General features: G+C 38.7%; 1 protein-coding gene across 6 annotated transcripts in view; it reads left to right on the top strand.

Moving 5' to 3' along the window:
- The window catches only part of stard13a (StAR-related lipid transfer (START) domain containing 13a), a 66,036-nt gene extending 39,714 nt beyond the window's left edge, over positions 1–26,322 (top strand). For 4 of the 6 annotated variants that reach the window (XM_034312592.2, XM_026941783.3, XM_026941781.3 and 1 more), the window contains 13 exons: positions 4,235–4,306; positions 7,783–7,864; positions 10,008–10,071; positions 12,129–13,423; positions 13,645–13,815; positions 16,435–16,594; positions 16,690–16,888; positions 17,016–17,229; positions 17,444–17,558; positions 18,359–18,601; positions 19,597–19,814; positions 22,244–22,420; positions 23,609–26,322. In XM_034312592.2, the coding sequence (XP_034168483.2) occupies positions 4,235–4,306; positions 7,783–7,864; positions 10,008–10,071; positions 12,129–13,423; positions 13,645–13,815; positions 16,435–16,594; positions 16,690–16,888; positions 17,016–17,229; positions 17,444–17,558; positions 18,359–18,601; positions 19,597–19,814; positions 22,244–22,420; positions 23,609–23,726 (3,128 nt within the window). In that variant the 3' untranslated portion in view covers positions 23,727–26,322. Of the gene's footprint in view, positions 1–2,643; positions 3,622–4,234; positions 4,307–7,782; positions 7,865–10,007; positions 10,072–10,472; positions 11,471–12,128; positions 13,424–13,644; positions 13,816–16,434; positions 16,595–16,689; positions 16,889–17,015; positions 17,230–17,443; positions 17,559–18,358; positions 18,602–19,596; positions 19,815–22,243; positions 22,421–23,608 lie in introns of those variants that run through there. The other 2 variants (XM_053241291.1, XM_034312593.2) reach the window with 2 other exon arrangements.
- The last annotated feature ends 530 nt before the right edge of the window (positions 26,323–26,852 follow it).

The raw sequence follows: 26,852 nt of genomic DNA, 5'->3' as shown, positions 1-26,852 counted from the left end.
CACGTTATGATCAACCTTTAGTCAAATGCAGCATAAGCATGGAGCTGAATGATAATATTACACTTTACTTCAATCTTGGAAAATCATACTGGAGACATGCTGGAGTCGCTGCCGTCACAAAATGGATATATCATAAGCATGCATTACATTATACATTTTTAGTTCCCACCAAATAATTAACTGGAAGCTACATATTAATTGACATTCCCACAATATTAAGATCAAGTGGGCTCAAACAATTCATGGAAATTGCTATCTCATTGTCACAACATAATAATTAGTGGCCCTGAGATTAACTCAAAATCTTAATTTGTGGCCATGTTGTTTTTGTTAGTTATTAGTAGTACTAGTCATGCACTAGTTAGAGAGTTTGAAAGCGAAAGATAAATGCTGACATTCACAGTTAATGGGTTCAGTGCATGCAGAACACCCTGACTGCACCTTGCTGTTTAGAGAAAATAGGGAGCAGGGTGTCATTTCAGACACAAAAATGACATCACAGAAGAGTGCAGTAGAAGTAATACGTACATAACTGTGAATTACAAAAGTCAAATCAACAGGTAGAACACAGCTAGATGGACACCTGAGCATCACACCCATATGTTGGTCTTCCCCAAACTGTTGCTACAACGTTGGAAGCACACAATTGTCTAGAATGTCTTTATATGTTGTAACATTAAAATTTCCCTTCACTGGAACTAAGGGGCATAAACATGTTCCAGCATGACAATGCTCGAAGTCCATAAAGAGATGGTTTGCCAAGATTGGTTCCATGGTAGGTGGACTTGGTTTGTCAGGTTTGCCAAACTGGTGGAATATGAATAATTATAAAGAAGTATTGGGTGTGAGTGTGTGTAAGCATATGTATTTGTGCAGTAGTTGTGTTTGTGATGTTAAGCAAAAGGATGTCTTGAATTTCCAAATCGTGCATGTGTGTGCGTGTTTAGGTCAAATTAGACACAGCTGTCTCTGTCCTCTTGTCCTAATTGTGTGTTTGAACTGGCTAGATTGAAAATGATCCAGTCTCTCCCATCTGCCATCTCTTTGTTTACTGCAGGAAATGTTGTCCCTGTTGCTAGGGGCAGCCCATCCATGCCTTCCTTAATACTGCTGTGGAAACCCAACTTACAGGAAGTGCTTTAATTCCAGTCTCTTTCAGATCCAACAGTGACCGACGCTACACTGGCACCAGCTTCAAGAGTTGAACACTTAATAAACGTGAAGGAGCAGGAAGGAAAGAATGAGAGAATGAGAGTGGGGGAGTACATGAGGGGGATTAAAAGACCTGAAAGAGACATTATTGGCCCGGAGTGAATTCTAAGGACACTAGGTGGTGTTCTTATGTAACGTGAGGTCTCGACTGCTCAATCAAAAGGAGAAAGCCTTTTATTGGTGGCCTCTATCTAGCATTGGTGGCTTTCAAACCTCTTTCGCCTCCTGCAGGCTGTTCTTATGGCCCTGAGCCTGTGGGTCTGTTGGGGTGACGCTGGTGGGGCAGGATTAGAGCTGCAGAGTGCCACAGGACCATGATTGCTCTGTGTGGGGTTTGTTGGCACACAAGAGGTACATGACTTTGTGTTGGTGAGGTGATGAAATGACTCATGTTTTGTGCTGCCATGGTGTGATGGTGGGCCATTTGTATAGGTTGACTGGTGTGTGGCTTTGTCTTGGGCTTTTCCTGTCACCAAAGATGCCAGGAGTCCGTGTTTAATTAAACAGGGTGGCAGAAAAAACAGCAGCACTTTGTTCCCACAGCTTTAGAGCCCATGACGCTTACATTCTCTTACCACTAACCGGAATTCTCTCTGGGGTTTGAGTTCCAGAGACCATTTTATATACCAATAAACAAGCCCCGAAGTCTCCTGTGGACTCTAGATGTTCTCTTAGACCTGATCCATTTAATCAGATTCTAAAAACAGCAACAGTCTGAGTTTTATACATTATACACTACCAAAATAGTCTTGTCTTATGTTGTGTGTCATATATTCCATTAGCATTAAGATTGTGTAGATTGACCTGTGACTTCACGAAAACACACACACAGACACACACACAAAAGAATGTGACCTTTTGTGCTTATACAAGTAAAATAAACAAATTCTTTTAAGAGGCAGAATAGATATAAAATCACTTCCTGTGTGTGAGTGTGGGTCTAGCTGCACCCCGCTGAGCTTTTCCCCTGATAGTCTTGTTTCCATCCTCAGAAAGGCCCGCCACATCTCTCTCTAATAGTTTACATATGTGGGCAGATCTGTGCTGTCCTGCTAATTCAGATGCTCTGGTGCTGTTTACAGACTTTACAAGTAGTGTCTGTAAAGATGTTATTGCTCTTGGTGCAGTATACTATGTGTGCAGTGTGCCAGCTTGTATTTTATAGATTCTCAAATTCTTATGAGATGTCAGGCATACGTATGACATCTGCGTGCTTAGGATTGTAAGGCGGAGTTTAAAAAGAGACAAAAATAATCTGCCTTGTAAATCTGGAATCCTCCTTTTAATCCCTTTTGAATGAATGCCATAAGAACTTAAATTAGTGATTATTGATTAGTCCATTTGGGAGATTTATACACCATGTCACACTAGATGTTCAGTTTGAGTTTTTAACGTCATACCAACATTGATGGTGAGCTCAAGTTATAGTCGGTGTGGAGTTTCTCATGTTCTGGAGTTCCTCCTGGTTCTCCAGTTTCCTCTCACCAGGAAACTGGGTCAGTAGGTGGATTGGCTATGCTAAATTGCCCCTAAGTGTGAATGAGTGTGTGAATGTGTGTGTGCATGCTGCCCTAGTGTCCCATCCAGGGTGTAGTCCGGGATTAAGCGGTTACCGAAGATGAATGAATGAACTACTGTGAATACTCTTTGGATATGAAACCAATTATTGTGTGGTATTTGTGATTTATGACATTTATGACCATTTAACTCAACTTCAGATGAACGTGTCAGTGGTGATGTCATTTTGAGCCAAACAACAGCCTGTTTTCATCTCAGCGTAAAGTGGACTAGTCTATAAACTAACAGAGATTTAGGTTTCAGTATAATGCCCCTGATACATGATAGACTTTCGTAAATGACTTTCTCTGTCACGCTAATGCTAATCTGACATCATAGTTCTGATCTGACATCACTGCAGGAGCACAGGTGCAGTTGCACACATACCATTGTTCAAATGTTTTTTCCTCATTGGTGCAATGCTGTGGTGAATTGTTAATGATGGGTGCTCATTCAAACATTTTATGTGTCATCACTACAACTGTTCGGGAGCTTTTCTTTCCATGTGTGTGTCTGTGTGTGTGTGTGAGAGAGAGAGAGAGATTCACAATAAATGGGAGGGAGAAAAGGAGTAGGAATAAGGAATAAAACTGTGTGGGTCTGTATCAGATCTGTTTGTGAAAGAGCAGAATAGAGAGAGAGCAGCACTCTGTCTCTCTCTCTCTCTCTCCTTCTCTCTCACACACACATACACACTCTCGTGTCTCATTGCTAGAATGGAACTCAAGCAGAGCCAGTGAGCGCTCACCATTGATAGCGTTCTATCCTCAATAATACACCTCCTTACTGCATGGCTCTCTCAGTATTATGCAGAGAATACTGAAATGAAACGGATATAATTGTCATAATGTGGTAAGATAATTTCCTGTCTCATCTACATTTTAAGAAATGCTTTGCTTTGTAAGTTGACTCGCCTCTTATGTATCATTATCTCTAATGTGTGGAAAAACTACAGGAAAAACCTGCTCGATGTCACATTTACTTATCTTTCAGAACAGTACCATTTTTTGATGTTTTAATGGCTGTAGGATTTTCAGCACTGTCTGATTAAATTTAGTTTTGTGTCTTTGCATTTCACAGAATGCATTTGCAAATTAAAGGAAATGATCCGTAATAACCCAGAAAAGTAAGATAAAAAGCATTTACACAAAACGTCTGATTTTTCTCAGTGAATTGCACTGAATTGATCACTTTGAGGCAAGTGCTTTTGGATTGTTCTGTTTTTTTATGGATTATTTTTTTGGTTGTATTTGTACAATATCATGGGCTACTATGCAACAGTATGTGTGCAACTTTAGGGCAGTTTTCAGTCACCTATTCTCCATTCTCCTGGTCAATGTCTTCGGTTAGTTGTGCTGGTTGACAGGACATGTGTGTGTGTGGATGAAGGCATGATGAGTGGGTAAAATAAGAAATGCCACCAATCAAAGGACTAATATTGTCTGTTGTCTGTTTTTTTTTTTAGAGATTGAAGCAAAGGAGGCATGTGATTGGCTGAGAGCAGCAGGATTTCCACAGTATGCTCAGCTCTATGAGGGTACGACAGCATGTTTTATATATAAACACACAGACGACAAACACACAGGACTTATCAAGAAAAGCCTCCAGTTCTTGTGTAGCAGCAGCTGTAATGAGCTTGGTCATGCAGTTGCAGTTTATTTGGCTATAAGGATGAACAGTTTTGAAAAATGTATGCCATTATAATCTGCTTACCAACGCACTTTTCATAAAGGACGACATTAAATGATGTTTATCGAGGTTGAGTTTAACACAAACTGTCATAAGAGTAAAAGAAGAAGAAGAGGTGGAAAATGACAGTCATTAATCTTTGCAATGAGCTGTACAGTATGCTCTTTCTCACTGTTGTAGCCAGAGGGAACATACAGCTTTAGCCTACTTTAGACAAAGTAGTTCTAATAATGATTATTTTTCTCACAACAAAGTTAAATTATTTCTCATATCGTTTAAGTGTAACATTTGAATTATTGTGTTTAATGTTTATTGTATACAATCATCTTTGCTCATTTTCATGAAGGGTGCCAATAATTCTGGAGAGCACTTTACACTCAAGCTGCCTTCCTCTACAAGCTACACATACCATTACGTACAGTCAACATACAGTCAACATTTAAATAAACAAATAAAATAGCATAATTAACAGGCCTATGAATGGGGAACATACAGCTTTAGCCTATATGGAAATTATACAATTATATATATATATATATATATATATATATATATATATATATATATATATATATATATAAACAAAAAGCTGACTAATATGAATAAATTTTGCACTAATCAAATAACGTATTAGTTATATGGCAAGAGACCAATTAATATTCATTTAGACAGATAGACACTGATGAACTTCTCATTAGTTGTGTACAATAAGGCAATGATATTCATCTACACCCACATTGCAAAAGTGCTGATATAGCATTACATTTTACAAGAGTTGATACTTGTGACAGCACTCAATTACAGCACAAATTCATGTTCAAGTACTTCAACTTTCACATGCAAATAAACAGGCTGATTAATGCATTGGGAGTGATAGTAGTCTACAGTCTCTATAGGAAGTAGAATGACAAAGAAACACTAAAAAAATAGAAAAGAAAACATAGTTTGCCCAAAAAAAATGTATTTTTATGTTACATTTACTTTACTTTACAAAAATTACAACAGGATGGGCAAACAGATTAAACGAAAACAAACTCACATAATAAAAAAAAATAGCAATTGATTCACAACCTTTAGTACCATGATACAGTTACTCCAATGAAATAACACATAAACTTCCCTAAAACTGAGAGCAAATGAAAAATAATTTGTTTTTCAAGAGTGACCATTTGTTTGCATTTATTTAAACATTACTTGGTGGTGTTAATTTGGGCACATACATTTCTTAGAGAAAATACAATTATTTGACAAAGTAGTTCTAATAATGATTATTTTTCTCACAACAAAGTTAAATCATTTCTCATATCGTTTAAGTGTAACATTTGAATTATTGTGTGTAATGTTTATTATATACAATCATCTTTGCTCATTTTCATGAAGGGTGCCAATAATTCTGGAGAGCACTTTACACTCAAGCTGCCTTCCTCTACAAGCTACACATACCATTACGCTGTGTTATAAGATATGACTCTCTCTCTCTCTCTCTCTCTCTCTCTCTCTCTCCTCTGTCAGCAAATTTGAATAGTTTGACGGCTGCATTGACACAGCTGTGTGCTCTCAGTTTAAAGCTGGGAGGTTTTTCTTCTTTCAGTTCATGTGAGGGCCAAGAAGAGCTATTTCCAGCCTACAGTTCCTTTCCACAGGGAATAAGGGGTCATGGGAAAAAGCCTGGAAAACACAGGCCTTTGCCTCAGTCTTCCACAAGCCCTTCAGAAGAGTCAAAAGTCTTCCTCTTCTCTGCTCTGTGATCCCTTCTGATGACAGTTTGTGTAAATTCAACATATATTCAATGGGTTCTATAGAATTCATGATAAAGTAATGGATAAATGGGAACTATCTGGACATTCCAAGGTGGTGTCTTCTCAAAGCTTACAGTCTTAGCAGTGAGCTTATGCATGTCAACACAGCAAGCTTGCATTTTAATTCCTTTATTTTAATTTCTAAAATTATCCTTATTTTTCTATTTAGTTGGCTAGAGATGTCTAAGGGGGTGTTACATGAGGTTATCTAAAGTCTGAGGCTAGCTTTCTAAATTAGATATCAATCTCAGCTAAATTGAAGTAATGTCCCTAGCGAACAGAAAGGAAGTACCCTGACCAGCTAACCAATCCTATTACACAAAACTAGATTAATATTAGCGAGTTGGTGGTGTTAGCTTAGTTGACCCTACACAAGTATATTTTGGGATCAACTCATAACACATTATTTCTAAAAATTCAAAGGATAAAGTGAGAAATAAGGGACTTATGGATTTTCATTCAGTCATTTTCTTCATCTCTCGCCTCTCTACTGAGAATTTTCAGCGGGTTTGTGTTCATGTTGCAGCAGCAAAACTGACCCAAATCCTGGGTTGGTATCACGTTCCACATTCCAGTGGTTTAAGTGGCGACCCTGCCAGTATATTGTACTCAAACGGTGGGTTAACATAATATGAAATAACCCATGCAGTGATTGGGTTATATAAAGAACGTTTCATTTTTTTAGAGTGTGAAGTAACCCAATTATGATAAAACCCACAGTTATTCATACTTTGATGGACTAGAAATATATGCTGTTATTGAAGTGAAATTGGGATTATCAGTGAAGGTCTGCTACTCGCTTAATAACCTAGTATAAAACTTATTACAACATTCTAGCTCCTTGCTCCTGGAACTAACTACTGGCTGAAAGTGTGCATTGTTAGCTGAGTTAACCCATTTAGCAAACTGATGTTGGGCCAAACAACAACAACAACAAAAAAGGAAGGTGCTGCTTTGCCATCTTTAGGTCAGCTTTGACACAGTGTTGCATAGGGAAGACCAACATAACCACCCACAATAGACATGATGTGATTTCTGCATATGCATTAACATTTGTAATAATGCTTAGATATTATGGGAGCATGGCAGGGAAACAAGATGACATGATTTTATGTATGTTATTATTATTATTATTATTATTATTATTTTTACAAATACCAGTAAACCCAAGACAAGATGGCTAAATGCAATGTGGCAGATAGACTCATTTGCTAGAAATGTTTTCTGCAGAATTGTTGCCACTGCTCAGCATGCGACATTACATACTATTACTGAGCCTTTATATTACCACTGGCTCACTTATACATATTACCATTGTCTCATAAATACATTTAACACTTAACATTAAAATTTTAATTGGTTCCTGTTGCTAAAGACTGTTGTCCTGCGCAATTAGATGTCCAGCTGTCGGTATGATCCTTATAAAACTATAAGTTAACTTTCTTGTGTCTCCTGCATCCACGTTTCCACCTAGTTTTATGTAATTTATACAACCTGGTAACATGTACTGTGTTTTCTCCTGTAGATTCTCAGTTTCCTATTGACATATCTGCTGTGGAAAAGGACCATGACTTCCTGGATAAAGATCTGGTGGAGCCCCTGTGCCGGTAAGAGGCATGTTTCAAGTGTCAAGTGGATGGATCTGGTTTCTGTGTGTGTGTGTGTGTGTGTGTGTGTGTGTGTGTGTGTGTGTGTGTGTGTGTGGGAGTGTATCTTTCCACAGAATCTTTCCATCCAGCATTCTAGGGCTGCTCAATAACTGTTTTCATATTTTAATTATTACACATTTTGGTTTGGTTTAATCATGTTCAGGAGAGAGAATAAACTATAAGTAAAATTTCGACTTCACCATTGTGGCGTATTGTAACTTGTTTGTTTGTATGTTTAGATCCGAATAAAATTGTGCTGTTGTTAACATTTCAAAGTTTCAGACAATTAATGTGACTAACTGATTCAAAGATGTATAACTCTGCAGAAATGTCCAATGCGAAATTTAAAATTGTTAATTTAAATTGTGCAATACATAACATTTACTATGATTTTAATATTGAACCTTTATCATGCAGCCCAACTAGAATCTGTACTATTTTGTTCCAATTAATTTATTTACTGATAGCGTTTCTAAAAAGAGTTTAGGATGTGATTAGTATTTCTCTGATAAATTTTGCTCATTTGAAAAATTTAATAGTAAAATTGTGTTTGAATAAGCTGTTGAGATGAAAATATGAATCTTCCACTGTAATATTGGCTCAGTTGTTGCCTCTGGATGATTCGACTGGTAATAAATCATCTTCTAATATCAAATTACCTAATGTTATGCTAATCTGAACCCACTGGCCAGCACAGCAGCACTGATTTTCATATTTCAGAGACCAACCATTAGTAAGACAAATGTAAATAATATCAGTACAGTGTGTTGTGAATGGGAGGACAGTGGATTATTTTGTTGAAATAGCTCTACAGACAGATTTGGATGTTTATGCATCAGTCTTGCAAAATGAAACAACATATAGATGCACAATTAGAAGTTTAAATCCTAGGAGAGCATTTTTTTAGGAAAAAAATATAAAGGAGTTTGCAAGTATTTAATGAGAACTCTTATATTATTTGTTCTTTTTCAGCCTTTGTTTTAGGTTACTCTCCTGAGGACTGTGTGGTTTTTATTATTAATAGTAATGACTTATTGTGAAAAGAAAGAAAGTAGGATGCAGGGGAAGGTGTCCACATATCTCCAGTCCCGGGAAAGCCTGTGTTGGCCCTAGGTGGCGACCCCACCTCTGGAGCTGTCTGACCTGTGTCCTCTATAAAGTCTGTCCCTGTCTCTGCTGCTTTGATCCCTAATGTTTTCCCCTCTGGAGCTCACTCTGATGTCCTCTTGCAGGCTTGAGGGAGCCTCGGGGGGCCAGGGGCTGGCGCTGCACACTGACAGATGGCTGTCCATGTGCTTGTGTGTGAGTCTGTGTGTGACTGAGTGATAGCTGTGAGGCTTTCTAGCAGGTTCACAACCCTCTCTAATGACATTAATGACAGAGTGAGATCTGAAAGCTTTACTGTCACAGAATACACACGCACACATTTCTTTTGAGCACTGCAGCGCACAGGGCAGGTTCTCATCATAACTAGGCCAGTCTAGGCTCCTGATGTTTAATAAGGCTGAAATGGTTCCATCAAGCTCATAATCAGGTCAAGAAAATAATTGTGACGTTAAACCGGTGGTGTTAAGATGCAGAGGGATTTAACTGGCACATGTCACAGACATGTTTGTGGGATGATGTGTTGGAGGTGCCAATGTTTTATGAGTGAAATAATGTGTCTGGAAATTCTGCCACTTTACACAAGGGGTGTGCAGTCTTAATTGCAGGGGTTGTGTGCACGTGTGTGTGTGTGTTGTGGGGTGGACAGTCCTGCTCCTGGGGTGAAGATCAGACAGCTTAGACTGTTAAAGCCTGCTTAAGGGTGACTTCAAAGAGGAGGAAGAGAACGGCCAATCAGCTCCTCCCCACTCTCACAGCTCTCCTTCCTTCTCTGACAGAAACTGGGACTCCTGGTTGACAGGCCCACCCCAATTCATCCCATCAGCCAATCAGACCTCTAGTGTGGGTATTCCTACACCTGAGTGTGGGAGGGGCTAGCTGAGGTTCATGTGACTTTGTGTGGAAGATCTGCATAGCATTCTCTCTTTCTTTTGACTCTCTTTGCAGCTGAATTGATGCTTCAGTGACTGACGTTTGGACTCTGTTTATTTTGCAGGCGGCTTCAAACCCTAAACAAGTGTGCCTCCATGAAACTGGACGTGGGCTTTCCTAAGAAGAGAGTAAGTTACTAAATTATCATGCTCTTTTCCAGGGCCATAGATGGTGGGTGGGGTACTATATAAATAGACAATGTTTTTACATCATTCACTCACATCTAAACACTGCAAGAGGTCAAAGATTTGGCAAATTAATTTTTGCTAGCAAGCTTAGTATGATGGATATTACAAAGTGACCTAAATTTATCCCCTTCAAGTGTCACCTTATTAATCAATTATTCATCTTCAAGCACTTTATTTAGGAGTCTCACATGTTATCGCCGTGTTCATGTGGGATAACTCCAGATTCACTGATTTTCTCCCACCTCCCAAAAACATGCCAATAGGTGATGTTACTGATGGCTCTTATTATGATTGCCTCAAAGTGTGAATGTGTGTGTGTGTGTGTGTGTGTGTGTGCTTAGTGCGCTGTGTTGGACTGGTGTCCCATCCATGGTGTTCCCGGTATTCCTGGGATAGGCTCCAGATCCTATACGGTCCATATATCATTTTTAATACTCTATTGTGTTATGTCAGTTTTGGACTCAGTTAGCTATGCTGTATGTGTTTTATATATATGTGTGTGTGTTGTATTTGTTAAGTGTAGGACTGGGCTATACTTACACTACCAGTAAAACTTTTGGACACAATGTCATAGAAGGCATAGAAGAAAGGAATCATGCATTGACTAAGAGAAGTGTTGAACAAATCAAAATTATTTTATATTTTAAATTATTAAAATATTCCTGACTGATACATGAAGCTTTGCACACTCTTCTCAGACAGCATCTTCTCAGACAGCTTCATGAGGAGCTTCACCCAGGAGGCTTTTCTCAGAGTTCCCAACTAGGCTGATCTCCTCACTGCTTCTCCTAAGTCCTAAATGAAAGCTACTGTTTGGGGAAATGATTTCATTTTAAGTAAAACTACTTGTATAAAACCACCTGTTTGTAGATATTTTGATTCAGAAATAAATTTATACATGACCATTAACTTTGGTATTTACTTTTATCTTATAAACATATTCCAACCATAAGCCTTTCTCAGATGTTCTTTACGACAATGTAACATATATTGTATGTGTATCTAGTGTGTCAGAATATTTGACTGGTAGTGTAATACTGAGGTATTATATAAACAGCTGTGTGAGTTTTGTTGTCATATAATTGCACTGTAAAATAGCCTTTGTGTATCTTGAACTATATCTGCCTTCCCATAAAACCCAAATGCTCCCCAATTTCAAGATTTTACGCAATTTTAGTGGCTATTCCTATGACAGACTTTGGCTTCACAGCGACCCTGAACAGGATAAAGCCATTACTGAAGATGAATAAATTACTATGACCCTGGCAGAAAGTGGGTACCATGGAGTCATGTATCATCAGCTTTTTGTGAAGGATATTTCATCTGACATCAAGGAAGTGTTAGTTTTTTTCCACTTCAGTTTAATACAATAACAGATTTTCTCAGGATTATCTTCGTTGTTGTTCCTGGACTGATGCACCAGGTTCTACTGAAAGCCTTAATATATCTGTGTCTTCTGAATCCCCTTTTTCATTTGTCCTTCTTCCATTGTTGTGATTTCTGTAAGTTCAGCAATTATGACTTTAGGGTCTTTCTGAAATACAGACATGTGACAAATTGAATGAAAAAAAACATAAATTGTCATGGTAAGGTTTTGGGCCAGCATGAATCACCAGAATGAATCAGTGCACCTTGGCACCTTGGCTCAGATTCTCCAAGACTGTGAACACCATTCATCCAAAAGATTCTCTCACTTGGTGTTTGATGATGGTGGTGGATAGAACTGTGTAACATGTCAGTCCAAAATCTCGCATAGGTGTTCATTTGGGTTGTGATCTGATTTGAAGGCCATGGCATATGATTTACATCATTTACTCACTAAACCTTTCAGTTAGCCCTCATGCAAAATGCCCTCTATAACAGGTATATAACAGAGCCACCAGTTCTTTCTTTTATAAATTGTCACCTGACTGTATTTTCCACACACTTCTTGAAGGCCATTTTATGTTCTGTTACTCCCATGTGGATAAACCCACACACACACTTGTCTCTTGCAGAGTGAGGACTCGGACGAGGACGACCTGCTGGCCATCAGCAACAGATGGACATTTGAGTGGAGCAGCCGCCGCTGGTCTCGCCTGCAGGACATTGACCTCATCCTGGGGGCAAGAGATCGGCGGAGGACTGTGAGCAGTGAGAGTGTCCTGACCGATCTGAGCGAACCTGAGATCTGCTCACTGCACAGTGAGGACTCACTGTCTGTCATGCCTGAGTCTGCATCCTTCAGCCCACTAAGCATGCCCCAGTACCAAGACCTGCCTCGCTACAACACACTTCCTGCAAAGAGCGGCCGACACGGGCGCACACGCGCCAAGGACTTCCTTCGGCGGATGGAGACTCTGGGCCGCTCATGGGGGGCATTGCGGGCATGTCCAGAGCGGCGTTCCATGACAATTAGTGGGCCAATTCTGCAAAGCGAACCAGAGGCTCTACGAACACTACGCTGCATCCAAAATTTTAATGGAGAGCCAGGTGATACTGAAAACACACCCACTGCTAGCAACTGTCCATCCATTTTCACTACCAGTGAGGAGACCAGCCAATCTGAGACTGGCAGAAGCATTGAGAGCACACCCAACTTGAAGGAGCATATTCCAGAAGTACACAACACCAGCAAGCGTGCAGGCATGTATCTGGAAAATCTGAACGTGCTTTCTCATGACACCCAGAGAAGGACATCAGTAGAACAAAATCTCAGGAATGAATTTCACTCCTATGAGGATCTGATGGTACACATCCCAAAGGACCACAAGCCCGGGACTTTTCCCAAAGCACTGTCCATAGAGAGTTTGACTCCAGCCAGTGGGGAGGGAGGGAAGTGGAGGGTTCAAGAATCAGAGCAGCATCAGCAACTGAGGAACAGGAAATGGGCAGGGCGAGAGAACCGAGCCATGACACGCTGCTGCCCACGAAGCAGCCGCATTAGCATTTATGACAATGTACCAGGTTCACACCTGTATGCCAGCACTGGAGATCTGATGGACCTAGAGAAGGAGGATGACCTGTTCCCGCACCTGGATGACATCCTGCAGCATGTGAATGGCCTGCAGCAGATTGTAGATCAATGGTCCAAAAATGTGCTGCCTGAGGGAGAAGGTGAGGGTGATGGGGGGCGGGACCATGCAATGATGGATACTCAGTCTTCCAGTCAGATCACATTGGATTTTGAAGGGACCTCAGTGAATACACCTAGTGATGGAGACAGAGATGGAGTGTCTTTGAATGAAACAGATGTTTCAAGCACAAGAGAGCGGCGAGACTCGGGGGTTGGTGCATCACTCACCCGGCCTCGGTAAGAGACCTTTTTTTAAAAAAATATATATATAGTGGCACTGTGTTTGAAAACTGTGTTGATTTCTAATTAGTTATTAGACATTTACTCAAGCAACAATATTATAAAAATATTGTTATGGACATTATGGCATATTTCTTGTCTTAATATAATTGTATATTTCATAATGATTGTACAATATAGATCATGATATATTTTTGGACAATGATTTTGGACTCTAGTCTCAGGTGGCCCAGCTTCAGGATATCCAATCGCCTCAGCCAATCAGGAACTTCATTACAGATCTCCAGCCAATCAGCAGGTCAGCTCAGCCTGTTGCAGAAGTTCTCATTGCTGCGCCTCACAGCCATCATGGAGAAATATTCAATGTCCAACAAGCATGGCTGGATGTGGTGAGTGATGCCGTGTCTATGTTCAGTGTACTGTAGGCTACTTTAATGGTAGCTCCTACCAGATTTATCTATCTATTTATCTAGATATATATCTGTATACACACACATGTGCATATATATATATATATATATATATATATATATTTAATGTTTATGTACTTATATGGTTTAGTTATAAATGGGTGTTTGGTAGTGGTCATTTTTGGTCTTGTCTTTTCTGATTTTATGTGGCTAGCTTTACACCAGCCCCTACACTTCACACATTATGTCAATCCAAAACCACACCCAAACCAAACTAATTAGCATTTAGCACTAGACACACCACGCAAGTGCAAGACATTCCAATAGGGCCTAGTAATTAGTATGACAGGAACGAACATTAAATGCAACTATAGAATGATAGTACAATATTTCATTTCATTTAATTAATAAAAAAATTTAATTGCTGGTACATACATGCGGTATAAGAACAGGCCATCATGTTTTATTCATTACATATGAAACTGGTATATATCTACCAGTCTATCTGAAACTCTCTCTCTCTCTCTCTCTCTCTCTCTCTATATATATATATATATATATATATATATATAGAGAGAGAGAGAGAGAGAGAGAGAGATACTGATATATATATATATATATATATATATATATATATATATATATATATATATATATATATATATATATATATATATCAGTATATATATATATATATATATATATATATATATATATCAGTATATATATATATATATATATATATCAGTATATATATATCAGTTCATCTGCTCTCTTTCCTTCTTTCCTCCAGATCACCAGCATGTTTCCCAATTGCTTCTTGGCTATCAGGTGTCTTATATCAGGAGCCTATTAAGGGTGGCTGAAAGAAAGTAAAAGAAATTGATACTACATGCTGATCTCATTATACTAATCCTTAGTTCACTTCCAAAATAACTGCGGCAAAATCAATGTTTGATAAATGTTCTACAGAACTGACTTAGGCAAGCTTTTTTTTCACCACACTCATCAAAAATTGCTGCATAGTATGAAGTCATACTGTCATGACTGCCTCCACCACAGAGGTCCCTCTTCTGTCAATGTCAATCACTTGTCTCTCTTTCTCACCCAGAAGCAATGCCAGGTTCTGGCACACACTACACACACTGTCTTCATGGCATGGTTACTGTGAAGCTCTATGCTTCTAGGTCAGCCAGATGTTTAGATCACTGGCTCGGCATGCTAGTGCTTTGCATCCTACCTTGAAAGGTGATCATATCAGGTGACATAGAGGATCTACATCTGTTGCTGACTCTCCACAAAGCTAATCGATAATCTGCAGCTTGTTCAGAACAATGCAGCTCAGGTTCTAACAAGTAAATTACACTGGTTTGACTTCTGTCCTTGCAGTCCACAATGCAGACAGCCTGCACACTGCCTTCCTATGTTCACCCGTGTCACTCCACTGTTGCATTCCTCCAGTGGCTTCCAGTAGTTGCCCACATTTTATTTAAATTCCTGATGCTTGCCTGCAAACCAAGATTGGTCAAATCCTGTCTGATGGCATTGGAAAAATCGTTGTACTGCACCCCAGGCCTTTTGAGCCAGTCTTCTCGTAACTGCTGCCCCGGTGGTAGAATAAACATCTCCTGTTTGTCCTTTCTTATCTTCAAATGCAGACTGAAGACCCATTCCTTAAAATAGGATCTAAAACCTTACTTTAGAACATTATTCATTAATCATGTGCTTAAAAAACAATAGTAATCCATGCATGTAATCTATGAATTGATTGAATCAGCACTGAATTCTTTTAATGGCAGCGTCTTGGCTTGTTGTTATCCCTAGACAATCTAAAAAAGCATTAAGATGTTTTCGAAAACACTTCTCTGGATGACAACATCTACCAAATGACGTAAATGTAATTTTAAATGTCACCTGAGGACATTATTTTCTGTTAAATGGTTTAGTAAGAACAGTTATTGGCAGCATGTTCAAATGAATATACAGTATGACAGCACTATGATCATATTTTACAATGAAAAATTTCGCATTTTATAAATACACCTGCCTTGCCGTGCCCTATAAGGTCTAGAACTAAAAGTCTAGACAAACTCCATAGTAACACATTTATTCACACATTTTCCTTAGTGGGAACAGTTAGACCTGTGGCATCTTATACCCTGCACCTCTGAGCAAGTGTCTGTGTGCAGGGACAGGTTTTATGTGAGTGTGCTAGACTTTTGGGGTTCCTTATATGTAATTATCAGGCTATATCAAGTGGAAACATCAGAACTGCCCAGAACAGCCTCAGTGTCTCCTCTGTATGCTGTGTGGGTGACAGAGGAATAAAAGAGAACCTGTGTGCTAGGGAAAGACAAAGATCTGGAGACGCAGATGGACACAGAAAATGAATGAAATCATGTGATCTTTGTAGTTATCTATGTTCACATTCTGTCATGCTCCTTTTCCAGTCAGTGAAAAGAATCCAGGCTCAAGACTACTATCTTAAAAAGCAGTCTAGTGGAAAAGAAGAGACCAACAGGCCCAGTGGACACTTGTGTAATAATCTACACACCTACACTTGTTCACAAACACTGAAGTACTGTTCCGCACTCTTAGGTCAGTCCCAAAGTTCATGAAGCGGATGAAGGGACCAGAGTACAGGGATAAGGGTGTGTATGGAGTGCCTCTGGTTGTCCATGTGCAGCGCTACGGCCAGCCTCTACCTCTCTGCCTGCAGCTAGCACTGCGCTACCTCTGGAGGCAATGCCTCGACCAGGTACAGTATGTCAAGTAATTTAATGCTACTATGTGATATGGATCTCGACGTTCTAGGATAAAGTGTACTCATTTTCAAGGCTTTTCTGTTCTCAGGTAGGGCTTTTCCGTAAGTCTGGGGTGAAGTCTCGGATCCAGGCTCTGAGACAGATGTGTGAGAGTTCTCCAGAGAGTGTAGACTACGAGGATCAGTGTGCATACGACGTGGCCGACATGGTGAAGCAGTTTTTCCGAGACCTTCCTGAGCCACTGCTCACCAGCAAACTCGGAGAGACCTTCCTCCATATATATCAGCGTAAGTGTGTTTAAAAATGACTCACACACTAATACACACCACGTAACATAAGAAGCAGAAGAAAGCATCTCACCGATCTCGCTCTCTTTCTTTCTTCATTGTGTTTCTTCGTTGTCTTTTTCTTTAGACGTCCCTAAAGAGCAGCGCTTGCAGGCAGTGCGCGCCGCCATTATGCTAATGGCAGATGAGAACCGTGAAGTGCTGCAGACGCTGCTGTGTTTCCTGAGTGATGTCACTTCCTCTGTAGAGGAGAACCAGATGACGCCAATGAACCTGGCTGTGTGCCTCGCGCCATCTCTCTTTCATCTGAACATTATGAAGAATGACAACCTTTCACCAAGGTATCAGGCATGCATATAATTTTCTCTCTCTCTTTCTGAGTATAGCCTCGAGCTCTGCTGTTACTTAGCTCTTTACTGGAGTGTTGCTAGAATCAAAGAAGGATAAGTTAGCTTCAACAGACAGGGTGACTAACGGACAGTTTATCTTCTTGAACAAGATGGGAATGCACCTATAGTTATTTTACTGCAGCATTAAATAACTTCTTTTTCACAGGTCAATCCAGCGGAAGTACGCCACAGGACGCCCTGACCAAAAGGATCTTAATGAGAACCTCGCTGCCACTCAGGGGCTCGCCCACATGATCACCGAGTGCAACCGACTCTTTGAGGTTAGACTCATCTCTTCAAACAAAGTGCAAAACAATCATCTAGACAACTGAGACTTTTATATTATTATTCTCAATAAGTCCTGCTCTCCAGTATGGCTGTCAAATTCTCTCAAAGATTGCCTTTGAATTCAAAGCCTATATTATACTGATATTGCTGCTGTCAGTGGCAGTATAATATACAAATATTTTATTGCCACTGACAGAAAATTCACTGCCAGTAGCTCTACCCAGTGTGTTATATATTATAGGATAAAATTATGTCTCTAAGCAAAGAAAATAACATGGAGGCAATATCACAATTTTAGTATAAATATTACAGATTCATTTTTATAGATTTACTCACAGTAATGTTTTCTTGTCACTGATATTTAGCTCAATTTTCTATAACCTACACAGTGCACTGTGTAAATGACATTCAGCTACAGAAACAGAGAAACTCTGGAAATCAGTAAATGTAATTCTTGTGACATATATTATTATTCATATTTAAAACTAATTTAAAAAAATTTAAAATGATACATACTGTAATTTAAAATGTTAAAATAAAGTATGACATTAATTTCCTAACAAGTATTATTCGTACAGTTTAATCCCAAACTGTTCGTAAGAAAAATGTTCTTAAAACCTGTAAAAATGAAATGGTAAGAGAAAGGATGTAATGCAGCATAGTGCATATGTCACAGTGAGGTCCAGCTGACATGACATTTGCGCATTCACTTCAGTATTGATGCCAGTACAGAAAGTAGAAAGTAGGCTTCCTCCTCACAGGATATGAATCACATCACTGTTTTTCTCTACAGGTCCCTCAGGAGATGATTGCTCAGTCAAGGAACTCATATGTGGAAGCTGAGGTACTAGCACCCCCCCTGGATGACCTTTGCAAACAGCTACAGCCACACATGGAAGAAGAAGAGGAGGAGGAAGGCTCCTATCGCTGCCACATGGAGGGACTGATCCAGAACCTGCAAAAAGAGGCCAGAGACAAGGCCAAGTGCTGGCTCAGCCAACCCACTATCGACAACGTGGAGCTCGCATTCAAAAAGGTAACTTGCGTTACACATAGTACTAACATTAAAGTTCTCTTTACTTCATCCAGATCATCTATTATCTCTTTTGAGTTTATAGCAAAACTGTTGTACCACTCATTTAAAGAAACACAATATATTACTACTTACTGTGTTTAATTACTAATTTTGTATGATAATATGTAAGGGATAAAACACACTGGAGTGCAGTTTTTGGAAAATCATCAACTGTTTGGTTTTCCAATAACAGCACGTCCGAAAATATTCCTCTTATACCACATCAGTTTGGTAAGAGATTTTGTTAAAAAAAAAAAAATAACAGGACATCATGGTTTTCTTCATTTGTAGTTACATTTAATGTTATGGAATGTATGCAGAACAATTTAGTTCCTGTTATCACTTATGTTATAACAGCTGTATGCAGTTGTTCCCTCATCTGCATCTCTTTTTCTCCCCAAAAAAATGCAGCTTTTCATGTTATAGAGAAACTGCAAAGCACAAAATCCAAAAGACTTTTCCATATCAGCTTTATATCTGACTGTTACAAATCACTGACACTGGAGACTCCTTCCGTAAATGATTACTAAGCATCTCCTCTAAGAAAACTTCAACAATTGTATGTTTTTTAAATCCATTTATGTGGACTGTCTTCCATACAAATCCTGGTGTAAGTTCTTACTATAGAAATAATAAAGCATTCGTTAATGCGAGAGCATTAATATAAATCTGTGAGTTGCCTTGCACCCAGAGCTACCATGCAATTTGTGCTGTTATAAAAAATTAATCAACACCTTCTGACCAATCATGACCAAGCATTGTGATATTCCATAATGAATATGATGCTTATAATGATGCTTATATAGGTGCTTATACCTTTCAAACTAAGCATACAGTTTAAGTCAGGCTGCTACAAGTAGTTCTCGGGCTGATTTTAGAATTAACGCAGACACACACACACACACACACACACACACACACACACACAGATACTGACTTCTCCTCCTGTCTCTCAGGTGGGTGACGGAACTCCACTGCGGCGGTGGCGCATCTCGGTTGAAGTGGAGGCTCCGCCGTCTGTGCTGCTGAACCGGGTTCTGCGAGAGCGCCACCTGTGGGACAATGATCTCCTACAGTGGAAAGTTCTGGAAACACTGGACAAGCAGACTGAAGTGTATCAGTATGCTCTCAACAGCATGGCCCCTCACCCCAGCAGAGACTTTGTGGTACTCAGGTATGTTTACCTCAGATATACAGACGTGTTTTGATACTCATCTCTATCCCTGTATTTCTGTGCAGCACAAGGCATTTTCATTTTACATGCATTATCTTTGAAAAACCATTTATAGTTTCATTTCTTCAGCTTTTTTTTTTTTTTGGACTGACTGCAGGCAGAAATCACACATAAAAGAATTTGTTGGTCCGGAGTTGAGTTTGATAGGCAATCTTGGAACACATAATGTGACGTGCCCACTGGTGGCTGATGTATTGCCACTGCATCTAAAGACAGCCAACGGCAATGACAAATCGTCAAATATTTTTGATTAAAATCTTAGCGTGTGACTGCTGCTACAACATGCATCTAAAAATCACCAGTAGGAGAATTATGCGAAACTCACAGGACAGATACAAATACAGTAGTGGCCATAACATGTTAATGGAAAGAAAAACTTTGAATAATATTTCTGTTGTTTTCTGCACAAGCATGTGATTGATGACGTAAGCAGAAGGTAGTAATTTTCTTTAACTGTGGGTCGGTCATTAGAGGATCTTTATTATATAATCTGACATGGAGAACACAGTTTCTCACCGACACGGTCTTCTTGAATAAAGCCAGGATTTTATTTGGATCATCTTGTACAGTGTAACCAGTAATCATCTTAAAAGTCTACTAAGATCTCACAGCCTAAAACCAAGTTTAAATGCTTCCCCCAAAATCAGTACTTGTTTCTCGCTGTTATAACAGTACTTTTAATGACTTTTAACAAGCTATAAATGACAATAAAAATCGTTTTTGTTTCATTTTCTAAGAATGATCCAGTAATCCCTGTAAAAGTATAGCAAGGCAGATAATCACGTATTTGGAGAAATTAGTTTGCAACTGTGTAGACACCTTTGAGTGAGACGTTTTGCTTAAGCTTAATGAAATATGCACTTGGCAGGATGATACTCAGCAGCAGTATGTACAGTGGATATAAAAAGTCTACACACCCCTGGAAACATGGCAGGCTTTTGTGATGTAAAAAAAGTTAAAGTAAGTTAAACCACGTCAGAAACTTTTTCACTTTTATTGTGAAATTGCAACGCATAAAAATCAAGTGACAAAGAAAGACAAAAAAAAAATCCCATATCCAGCTTTCATAAGTGTGCACACCCTTTTATAATTGGGAATGTGGCAGTGTTCAGAATCAACCAATCAAATTCAAACTCATGTTAAATACTAATTAGTATACACCTACCATCAGTTAAAGTGACTCATTAACCCCAAATAAAGCACAGCCGTTCCTATAGGATTGTCCTGACATCTTGGTAACTTCCAACTGGAAAAGCCATGGGCCACAATGAGCTTACAAAGCAGGTACAAGATCTCACTGTTAAAAAATATCAATCAGGAGAGGGTTACAGAAAATGTCCAAGGCAGTAGAAATGTCATGGAACACTGTAAAGACAATAATCAATAAGTGGAGAAAATATGGCAAAACAGCGTCATTACTAGGAAGAGGACATTCCTCTAAAATTGATGAGAAGACTAGGAGTAAATTGGTCAGAGAGGCTGCCAAGAGGCCTACAGCAAGTTCAGCAATTTCTGGTAAGTACTATTGCTCCCCACATGTGACAACAATCTCCAGAACTCTTCATATGTCTGGGCTTTTGGTCAGGGCGTCCTTTTATTAACCGAAAAAAAAAAAATCCAAGCCCAGCAAAAGTTTGCAAAAAAATACCTCCAATCTCCCAAAATCATGTGGAATATTCTTTTATGGTCTGACGAGAAGTTGAATTTGAAGTTGAAAAAGATATATTTGGTACAAAACAACACAGCACATCATCAAAAGAACACCATCCATATGGTGAAGCATGGTGGTGGCAGCATCATGCTTTGGGGCTGCTTTTTTTCAACTGGAACTGGGGCTTTAATCAGGGTGGAAGGAATAATGAATAGTTCCAAATACCAGTCAATTTTGGTGGAAAACCTTAAGGCTTCTGTTAAAACACTTAAGACGAAGGGGAATTTCACCTTTCAGCATGACAATGACCCCAAGCACACCTCCAAATCAACAAAGGAATGGCTTCACCAAAACAAGATCATGGATTTGGAATGGCCTAGTCAGAGTCCAGATCTAAATCCAATCAAAAATCTGTGGGGTGATCTGAAGAGGGCTGTTTCCCTAAAATGATTCTTATTATTTCACTTTAATTTATAGGTTGCAATTCCACAATAAAGGTAGAAAAGGTTCTGACATAATTTATCTTGGTTTCTTTTTTTTACAGGGGCATGTAGACTTTTTATATCCGCTGTACGTGTCTGTGCATATATGGATAGGAGGTCTATCGGTCCCTCTCTTTCATGGATTTGGAGCAGTGTTCACAGATTTTGGGTGATATTTTGAATGTTTGGAATGGAATTTATTTACTGTTACATACTTAAATATTTCTTCTGTTTAGGATGTGGCAGACAGACCTACCAAAGGGTGTGTGTGCATTAGTGACTGTTTCTATTGACCATGAGGACAGTGCATCTATGGGAGGGGTTCGGGGCATCGTCCTGGAGTCACACTACCTGCTTGAGCCCTGTGGGTCTGGAAAGTCGAGACTCACACACATCTGCAGAGTGGACCTCAAGTAGGTGCTTTTAATGAGAGTCAGTGCTCTTTCAGAAGAGATGGTTAAATTATTGTGATATTGCATGTTAGAAACCATCACCAAGCTGACAGCTGTTCTTTTGCTGTCTTCTAAATGAAACACTGCGATCATAACAATAAGTTTTGTCTAGCTAAAATGACTAGATACTTAAAATTATTCCCAGTGATCTTCACTAGAGGCTCACCATTGCTAGCATAAATGTTTTTGTATGCTAGCAAAAAATGTATCTACCCTGCAGAAATGACATCTGATCAAATTTATCTAGTATTTTCTGTTATAATATCATAATAAACCAAATATAAGATTTTTAAACCTATTTCCAGACATTTTTTTACTAATAAAGCTTTACATTTTCTTATTCTATTGACAGATAATTTTGCTTCTTTCTAGAAATAAATGCTTAAAATTAGCAAACAAATGTCTAGAAATAGGTTTAATAATCTTATATGTGGTTTATTGTAATCTTATATAAGGAAATACAAGATAAATGTTACTACATTCAAGATATTTTCACTTAAGATGTAATTTTTTTCAGTATTTGTTTTTATTAATTTATTAATCTGTTCCGATTCTGAAATCATGTAAGAAAAAAGCACAGGAAATAAGACATTGTAAAATATTGTCATTTCCTCTTAGTGCTTGGACATTATTCACCCTATGAGTTATATTGCTAGCTAGTTAACTTCCTGTTGTAAAGAACCTGACGAGCTCCGGCATTAGGAGTCAGCTCGCTTAAATTCATGGTACAGGTACAGTCTGTCAGAGGAGCTTCTAATGTTAGCATGCTCTCATTTTCCACTGAAACAGAGGAGCACGTGACAATATCCAAACATCACCAACAAAGAGAACTGTCCACTGGAATAAAGTAAAGTTGCTTACAGAGCAGTAACATGGACTGATCTCTTGAACTTGTGTGTACCTAGTATCATTCATATCTCCTGGTTGTATACATCATACCTGAAATATCTGTAACATTATATATATTAAACATAACAGAACATGATATCACCCAACCTACGGTTCCCCAACCCCCACCCAAGTATATTACAGATCTATGGGATCTATGGGAAACAGATGTTTATTCCATCTGGACTTTGCATTGTGTACAATTCAGTAGGGGCAAATAGTCCTAATAATAATAATCTTGTTTCTATGTTGTTTCATAAGGGGGAAGTCTCCTGAGTGGTATAACAAAGCCTTTGGCCATATATGTGCTGCCCAGGCAGCTCGTATTCGCAACTCCTTCCAACCTCTGGACACTGAAGGCCCCGAGACCAAGATCTGAGCCTGGCTCTGGAGGAAGGCCTGGAGTCCAGGGTTTGAACCAGGATCAGGGTTACAAACAGGGTTGATATTAGGGTTTGTACCAGGATCCCATTTAGGACCAGGGTTTGAACAAGAATCAGGGTTTGGTCTGAGAACAGGGTCAGAAACAGGGACAGGATCAGGTTTTGAACCAGGGTTCGGACCATGTGACAAACTTCTTATGCTGCAACAAGTGAAGTAATATGAAGAGAAAGGTGAAAAAATGAAAGTGAGAAAGAGAAAGGTGGATCTCTAGTAGGTGTCAATGCTGGAAATACAAGAATGATTAAACATTTTCCTAGCTAAAATGAAAATGCCCAAAGAGGTATTCTCAAGAAACACTGATACTTATCTGGCTATAACCCCTGTGAAGGTATTTAATCATCCGTCTTATTTGAAATATCTAGTACTAGTGCTAGTCAAGACAACTGGACTTGTGGTATAATTGAAAGATCTATCTTTTTCATCTAAAGGCATTTCACCACAGAGTTGAGTATTTTGACTTATTGCTATCAGAAGTGTGTAACTCATATCTGATGGCTGTAATTAACTGTACAATATTTTCACAGGCATAAGATTAAAGGAGGGCACTTATTTTTGGATAGTCAAAACTGCCAGCTTCAGAGTTTTTGTTTGTTGAACTTTGTATGAGGAACATGGAGTGATAATTGGAAATAAAGACCCAGAGAGAAAGTGCTACGGGGCTCTGCAGCATCTCAGCTTAACTTATAGATACAGACATTGTGAAAAGATCTTCACGTCTTGGCGCTAACACCTGCAGATGTCTATCTGTCGAGCATAGTACTGTACTAATATCTATAGATTAGATTATGCTAAATCATCCGATGCTGCGTTCACCATCACCTCAGCCCAATCCTTACAGAGTAAATAAGCACGATTCATTAAAATGTTTGGTGTTGCACTAAAATATCACTTATGCTGTTGCATTTCCCATTGAAACAATAGTTAGATCATTTTAAATGATTTTCAGTGATTATGCATATTAAGTGTGGAACGGTGGGAAGAAAATCACAATCGTACTACCTGACGTCAATGTTTACCATGTCAGAGTGTAAGATTTGTGTCTTGACTTCAACAAGTTCTTTTAAAAAGTCCACTCTGTTTAAAAAAAAAAAATCTACTATAACACTTTTTGGTGGCATCATCATCTGTATCAGTATATCACGATGTAAATAGTATAACTATTTCAGATTTCTTTATCCGGATATACTAGTATTCTGTGGTTCATTTTACCCCGGAGAGCCACATTAAATAGTCAAAGAATGGGAAGAAAATTAGTTGATTGGGACAGATTTTGAATACAGCTGCAAAAAAAGCCAGCTGTGAATTCTCAGCTGGATTTGCCTGTAAATGTGTGTGCATACACCAATCCTAATCTTAGCTCATGGGCATCCATCCGAATAAGTGTTTATTATTATTATTATTATTATTATTATTATTATTATTATTATTATCATTATTATGCTTCCATGCTATACAATGTCTAGGACATTAATCCATTTCACTGCTTCTGAGAAGCATGTCTGTATTCATTTTTAAATACTGTATAGCTAGAACCAATTGTGTCCTTGTATATATTTGCATGTGTATGTGAAGAAGTGTACATATACCTATTTTACAGTATATTTTGTACATAAGTGAGGCTAATAGGCAGATTTACCTGCTTCCTTTGCTTATAGTTTTTTTTTTTGTGTGTGTCATATTGATATGTTGAAAATAATGCAATACCAAAATCTATACGCTGTTGGCTGCCTCTCCAGTGGGGTGTGAGTGTGCGTGAGTGTGTGTGTGTATGAGACGGACGTGAGCTATATGGCAGTGCATGTCACTGGTGTCAGGCTCTAAAAAGTAGCTTCCAAAGCTGCAGAAAGAAGAAAGGCGGCGTGAATACTAACCGAGAAGCTGCACACAGCTAGTCGAAAGGCTATGTACTGTGCCAAGCTGACCTGGGCCATTTAAAACCACCAGAAAGCTACCAGGCTGCATTCCTGTATCGTTCACACACTTCACACCTTCAAACAAACGAATGCAAATTTGAGTTTGCTATCTAAATCTTATAAATAAGCGTTCATTCTGTCTGTGCTGCTTCCAGTGATACAGTTATGAATTAAGGAAATACCATCATCTCATTATGATGATCAGGTAACCAAATGCACAGCTTACAGGAAGCTTGTTCATTTGACTATCTCTTTCAAAGACTAAATGTGAATACACTTGACCTCCAAGGCTAAATAACTTTTAAAAGCTCTCCTAACAGGCAGCTAACAACAGGATGGTGGTATTTCCCCTATTCAGATAATTATTATCATTCAAAGCAGCACAGATATAGCTAATATGCACAGGCATTATAGAGTAACTATTGATTTTTCCTATTTTTCACAAAGAAGCTTTCTGAAGATGTTTAAATGGCCCAAGATGATTAGCTGTGCCCTTCAGGCTGTGGTATGCAACCTTACAGTGATATTCACAGTATCTTTCTCCTTCCTACATGTAGGTGTGTGTGTGTATGTGTGTCACCATCTATTTGTAATGAATAAAATGAAAACCTCTGAACACTCTTGAGTCATGGTTATTGTGTTCCTCTGCTTTGTGTGAAAGTATGTGCACATATTTTTATTCTGTAACCAGTAGAACCTTATTTTATTACTTGGCCACTTATTAACATAAAAGTAAAATTTTTAACCCATGGTCAAAGGACCACCTGATAATGGCTAAAATCATCATCCCATCTATTTTGCTCAGTATTGAAATCATCATTATTTATAATAATAATTCATAAGCAAGGATGTTTCGTTGTTTCATCAATGTCTTATTTTCACTTTCTATTATATATGTCTGTATTTCTAAACATGGATAAATCTCTGAATTATTGAGGTTAATCTCTAAGCACAGTTTTACCCAATATTATATATAAATACGGTGATTGACAAAATTTGATAAAATATGTAATCAGTGATGGTGTATGTTCTGGGCAGTTACTAACCTGAAAGACTGATTAACTTTTTATTATAGCTAATAGTTCATTCATTTATCTTCAGTAACCACTTTATCCTGGTCCGGGTCATGGTGGAGCCAAAGCCTATCC

Source organism: Pangasianodon hypophthalmus, chromosome 17 (genome assembly GCF_027358585.1).
Source record: "Pangasianodon hypophthalmus isolate fPanHyp1 chromosome 17, fPanHyp1.pri, whole genome shotgun sequence".
NCBI lineage: Eukaryota > Metazoa > Chordata > Actinopteri > Siluriformes > Pangasiidae > Pangasianodon > Pangasianodon hypophthalmus.
Note: the sequence above shows the minus strand (reverse complement) of the source record. Positions and strands in the feature narration are given on the sequence as shown.